Source organism: Arachis duranensis, chromosome 3 (assembly GCF_000817695.3).
Source record: "Arachis duranensis cultivar V14167 chromosome 3, aradu.V14167.gnm2.J7QH, whole genome shotgun sequence".
NCBI lineage: Eukaryota > Viridiplantae > Streptophyta > Magnoliopsida > Fabales > Fabaceae > Arachis > Arachis duranensis.
In genome coordinates, this window is record NC_029774.3 from 19,220,180 (window position 1) to 19,226,456 (window position 6,277).

Here is a 6,277-nt window from a genome sequence, read left to right on the forward strand (position 1 = left end):
CCAACATTTTCAAGGGTGGTAAAGGTCATTCCAACCTTCGGAATAAACTGGTTATCAACAACAGAGAGAGGTTGCAGAATACACCATGTCAAAAACTATAAATACACCCAACTATTGCAAATATAATATACCCGAATGGCACCAACTCAACTAAAATGAAAATAAAAGCCATAAGTTGTAAACACACATGCTGCAGAATACACCGTCACAAAAAACAAAAAACACACCCAATCATGTCTGATATAATACACCCGAACGACAACAACTCAGCTAAAATAACAGAAAAAGCCATAAATGTAAATACACCCACACTACGAAACAAATACACCCAAAAAAGTTCTGATCTACACCCGAGCGTCTGCTATAAATTCCAAATAATCAATCAAAACTAATACATTACATTCAATCCACAGATTTATGTTGACGCGTTAGTCTCATAGTCAATGTTCACGAATTATTCAGCTACACAATGCTATACAAATTACTACAACAAAATTCAGAGTAAACATATGTAAATCAAATCTCAGGAACTTCGTTAGATTCAAATTCATAATCCACTTTGCCCTGATTCAACTGAGAATCTGACGTTGAATCAACCATTATCTTCAAAACGAATCCAAACTTTGATTTCAGTAAACAAAAACGAGAAGAAGAAGAAGAAGAAGAAGAAGAAGAAGAACGAGAAGAAGAAGAACGAGAAGAAGAAGAAGAACGAGGAGAAGAACGAAGAACGAAACAAATCTAGAAATAAGGAGAGAAGAACGAGAAGAAGAAGAAGGAGAAGAAGAACGAATAAAGGAGTCCATGAACTTATAATGTAAGACACCTAACTCATACTTCCATTGGATAAAAATGGAGTTTACATTCCAATCATGGTAGATACAGTGTAAGCTGACTTAGTGTCCCACCAAAATTATGTACTCAACATTTTTCTCTTCTTAAATTGAAACACACTTGAATAATAATCTTGCAGTAATTAACATGACAGAATTATCTACCTTCCATTTTCTAAGGTAACAGTCAAATCATTCCTTGAAAAAGTTTCCAATTTACTAGAAGTAGAGGCTCTGCTAGAAGGGCATCTCCTCATTACAAATGCTGGTTCCTTAGGACTTGGAAGAGTGTTGGATTCACTGCCAAGCATGAAGACCACATTTGACATGTTTGGTCTTTCATTTGGATCTTCTTGTAGGCATAGCAGCCCAACATTCACACACTTCAAGCACTCATCAGCATTGCATGTTTCACATAGTGTCTGGTCCATGAAGTCCAATGCCCTTCCCACTTTCCATAAATGCCATGCCTGGAATTGTGGAATTGAATCAAAGCATAGAAATGTGCCAAGAAACTATGTTTTATACTCTATCTGTTACATATGTTATAATTAAGATATTGGCGTGTGCTTACAAATCCTAGAAGACTCAATTCATGTTCTGCTTGATAAAATCCAGTGTTTCTTTTCCCACTGATGATCTCAAGAACTACCACGCCGAAGCTAAAGACATCGGACTTGACGGAAAAATGTCCGTCAAGTGCATATTCTGGTGACATATATCCACTGCATTATAAAATCATGAAATATGGAGCAAATAAGACATATGGCTTGATAACATGCTGTATAGTTCTGAAATGACAATAATATTGAATCATTGGTAGATCTTAAATGGCATTGAATTATGAATTGTTACAAGACTTACTAAGTTCCAACTACTCTGTCTGTGTTTGCTACTGTGTCTTTCCCTCCAAATATTCTAGCCAAGCCGAAATCTGAAATTTTCGGATTCTTCTCTTCGTCCAATAGAATATTGCTTGTTTTCAAGTCTCTGTGAATGATCCGTAACCTTGAATCTTCGTGAAGATAAAGGAGTCCTCGGGCGATCCCCAAAATAATCTTGAAGCGCATATCCCAGTCTAATAGAACACATAGCTTCCGGTCTTGTATATTGTCCATTAAGAGCATGCTTTTATGTTAGTCTCTTGTTCAAACAGAATAGTTTGAAATATAGATGCAATTTCTTCATACTAATCTATAATTGAGTCCTCTCTTACAGAGTTTAAAATACAGATGAAATAATCTAGCAGCATATCATATTCAATAGATGCATGGAGAAGTGTTTAAAAAAATTAAATTCCATTCAGTTTCTTACCAAATATGAAACCATCTAAGCTTCTATTAGGCATGTATTCATATATTAACATCTTTTCATCTCCCTCAAGACAATAACCAAGTAGCCTAACAAGGTTCCGATGTTGAAGTTTGGCAATCAACACAACTTCATTTTTGAACTCTTCTAAACCTTGTCCGGAACAACTCGAAAGTCTCTTTACAGCTATTTCTTGTCCACCAGGAAACTTTCCCTAACAGTAGATCAATTAAAATACAGAAACAGAATAAGATGATATTGTAAATTTGGAATACTTACCACATATATTAAGCTATTAGCAACTATCAAGGAACTCTTAGTTACCTTATAAACAGGACCAAACCCCCCTTGTCCAAGCTTGTTTGCAATTGCAAAGTTATTAGTAGCATCAAGAACACTTTCTAGATGAAAATGTGGAATATCTATGGCCTGTGAATTCTCTTCTTTGAACCTACCAGATTCAATCAAGTCTCTTACATATTTCTCACTGCTAAGGCCTGGATTCTTCTGAGTATATCCCCTGATTTCTGAAGTCAAAAAGATATTAACTTTTTCTCAGGGTATTGATGATGAAGCATCCATCCATTTGAAAAACAATTAGTTTGGCATAAAACTGAAGTTACCTTGTGAATTAGCATGTCTCCTTTTCTTCAAGTAGATGTATATAACAGTACTTGAGAGAAGAATGATGGCAATCACAATTGTAAAAGTGATTTCCATGATCTGAGTTAAGGATAGATTCCTGTCTGCTTGGTAGCTTTGATTGCCTTAAACAAGAATAAAATAAGTATCATATATGCATACAAACTAGAAACACCATCAATATGTGGATTGAAATTATAACATCTTTTATAAACTATCATGCCCTTACCATTAGTACAGTTCAATTTCATGCCATCCCAAAAATAGTTAGTGTTGCAAAGGCACCTCTTGTTGCCATCACTTGTGGTATTGCAACTTGAATTTGGCCAATCCATGCAATCCAGCAAGGTGGAGCAAAGTGGCTCGGACGGCGGATCCCAACTCAGTTCCAACTCTACTCCATGTTTCATTGGAGCAGCAGAAGTAAAGGTTCTTGGATCAGCATAGCAAGTGCCAGTAAGATGAAATGGAGATGAATCATTGAGAAGCAGAAGCTTCTTGTTGTCCCTTGATGTTTGATCTTCACAGTTTTCTACATCTTCAATGTGAATAACAAATTTTCGCTTGTCCTGATCTATGCTTATCACGCGAAAAGCACCCCCTGGCGTCTCGAAATCAAGCTGGCCTGTGGAGTCATTGCAATGGAAACTCAAATACATTGGGTCACCACAATTTGCTCCTCTGCTCAGGGGATATGCAATCAAGTTTGTGCCACAAGTTCCACAACTCTTTCCTGTGGATTCTGCTACAAAGAATCTCAGGTTGAGAATAAAATTAATTGGTACATTACCCTGCATGTTCCTAATGAAGTTCTTTATTTTTCAACCAATGCTCAAGTTCTTTTGGTTCATAAACATATCTAATATTTTCCGAATTGAAGACCAAAATCAGCAACCAATCAGCTATATGTACGAAATATGCAAATGATAATATGAACACATAATGATCACACATTCAGTTTATAATCAAACTAAATTTACATTTATTCATCAAAATGCAAATCAAAGTTTGAATATACAATGCTGACTAATTTGGTTACTGATATCTAGTATTAGCATGTTTGAAATTGGAAACAATCATGCTACGAATGCATAAAAAATCAGCGACCAAATCAGTTATTCATATAAAATACATGTTAGAATACAAAACACGTTAAAAATTACCTAAACAGTACATGTAAAAAGTCATGCACAAATACATAATTAGTAACTGATTTCTGTATGTAGATAGCATTTTTGAATTACAAGCATTAGGAATTAAGAATTGAGTAGTGTTACCTATATCAGAAAGCGCAACACGGACATTGAGGTCCCAGCCATTCTCATAATCTTCTTCAAGATTGTTAAGGTCCTCAGACCAAATCCAGCAAACCGCATCACCACTGCTGCGGCTGCTACCGCCCTCGCTGCCTCCGGTCTGATCGTCTTCATACGAATACGCATAGCATTGGCAGTTGTTGAGGCACTCTGCCTTGCATTCCTCTTCACTCTTGGCCTTAAACTGAGCATCTGGATTCCCAACTTTCATCATTTTCAGCCTCAAGAAAGTGTCACTCTTCGCATCCTCGCCGCACACGTTAGTTTTCCGGCTGCATCCACGGGAAAAATCACCGGCATCCCAAGTCTCAAGAGAGTTAGGCCTGAACCCTGGCAAGCACTTACACATAGCCTGATACTTGCTATTACAGCTTCCGAAATTTCCGCAGGCATTGAACACACTGCATCTATCTCTAGGCTCAACCCAAACATTAGACCAAGTTTTCTCTGAATCCATCTTTAGATACAGAAGCTGACCCCAGTAAGTGATAACCAACCTTGTGTTGCTATAAAGTGAAGAAGTGAGAAAAGGGACAGTGTTGTTGTAGTTTTGGGAAATCTTCTCAGTGAAATTTGAAAGAAAATATGATATTGCTAAAGACATTTCACCTGTTCCCACTACCTTACCTGTCACACTGCTTTTCCAATACCTTATGGATCTCTTCCATATCATGTATTGGTCGTTGTTGTTGTTGCTATCTTCTTGATCTCGCTGGAAAGAGTAGTTCCCCGGCGAAGGGTCGACATTGCTTTGCCACGAAGTTAATGATAAACCCTGATACATTTTCATCCCTGGAAGGAATGTATCTGTTGGATTAGCAAAACTCTCCCAAAGGATCTTTGTTTTCTTGGTTTCTTCTTCGTCTTGTTCATCAATTACAATGAGGTTACCATTGTCCATTAGCTTCAGTGTTCTGTGAAGTGATGAATTTGATGATATTTCAAGACTTGTCCCCCAAAAGGGTCTCCCATTTCTGTCCAGAACCCTGAGATTACCGTCTTCTGAAATGCCGAAAGCGCCGCCGGAATCTTCAAGAGGTGTGTCCCTATTAGCCACCCACACAACTGTTCTTGGACTCAAATTGTAGTACCATATTCCAATATATCTTCTTCTTCCACTAGAGCTTCCATTAGGGGTGAAAAATCCCAGCTCAAAGTTTTCTCCATCAGAAATTACAGTATCTCCTCCTCCTCCTCCATCTAGTAAGAAATTGTTAATGGTTATGGTATCTCTACCATAACAATGCATGCAAGTGCAAAAGAATGAACACAAAAGGAAAAAAAACAGCATGCGGTTAGAACAGAATCTCTTGGTGTCTACCATTTGAAAGAATGCAAACAGTTTTTGAGGTTTTGTTAAGTATAGTGCTTAAGGTTATGCCAATCACTAGTTGAATTCAGAGTGTGCCATGGGAAAGTTCTTAAGCACTTTCTATATTAATCACAAATAATTTTAATTTTTTACCCGAAATAATTCTGCTTGTGTATTGAAAATCATTTAAGTGGAATAGTTCTTTTTATACTGATTTTTGAAAATTGAATCTGAGATTACTGGTTAAGTATCTGGCTATCTGCCACTCTAACTAATCATATATTATTATTTTTTTGAGAATTTCTTATATACTAGAGTAAAATAGTGCTCTTGTTCTAAATTCTAATCAATTAATTGTCTTTCACATTAGTATTATAAATTTATTATTGTTTTAATCTAAATTATAAAAGTTGTCTCTTCTGAACTTTAGAATTCTGAGATAAAATTATATAATTATCAGGTTAGACTATTTATATAAATAACATTCAAGCGATACAATAAATAACATAGAATACAAATATTCATTTGTCTAAGCCCACACAATAAATTTTCTAATTATTAAATGTTTTACTAGACAATAGTATGCTTTTGGAATTTATTGGTGGAGTAATTGACGCACATTTCTCTTTAGGTAGACTTTTGTTATAACTCAATCATGATGACCCTAAAACGGTAAAACCTTAACAGAAATATGTCATACCCTGCATTATATTATCTCAAACATATATACAGAATAATTATTTAGAGGTAGTTCAACAAACTGTCCTGGTAAGGGCCATATTTTTTGTATCAAAGTTCAAAAATCAAACGCATTCAATTGCTTTTGAACAAATATATGAATCATCAAATTTAGGCCAAACATT

The 6,277-nt window shown here is 35.9% G+C and overlaps 1 protein-coding gene across 1 annotated transcript; it reads right to left on the minus strand.

The window, feature by feature from the left end:
• Positions 1-806: 806 nt before the first annotated feature.
• LOC107477828 (G-type lectin S-receptor-like serine/threonine-protein kinase At4g03230) lies at positions 807-5,551 on the minus strand. Its single transcript, XM_016097898.3, has 8 exons — positions 4,064-5,551; positions 3,016-3,528; positions 2,768-2,911; positions 2,469-2,671; positions 2,148-2,358; positions 1,698-1,935; positions 1,408-1,558; positions 807-1,303 (listed from the first exon to the last, which is right to left on the minus strand). The coding sequence occupies exons 1-8, from the start codon at positions 5,424-5,426 to the stop codon at positions 995-997; spliced, it is 3,132 nt and encodes a 1,043-aa protein (XP_015953384.1). The 5' UTR covers positions 5,427-5,551; the 3' UTR covers positions 807-994.
• Between the last annotated feature and the right edge of the window lie 726 nt (positions 5,552-6,277).

What these genes read in the sequence shown, in the direction of transcription:
- LOC107477828 (XM_016097898.3), bottom strand. Translation starts at nt 5,426, where the DNA reads ATGGTAGACACCAAGAGATTCTGTTCTAACCGCATGCTGTTTTTTTTC. An exon ending in TGTTGCGCTTTCTGATATAG is followed by an intron (nt 3,529 to 4,063) that starts GTAACACTACTC and finishes TCTTTGTAGCAG; the next exon opens with AATCCACAGGAAAGAGTTGT. An exon ending in CTTAGATGGTTTCATATTTG is followed by an intron (nt 1,936 to 2,147) that starts GTAAGAAACTGA and finishes ACAATATACAAG; the next exon opens with ACCGGAAGCTATGTGTTCTA.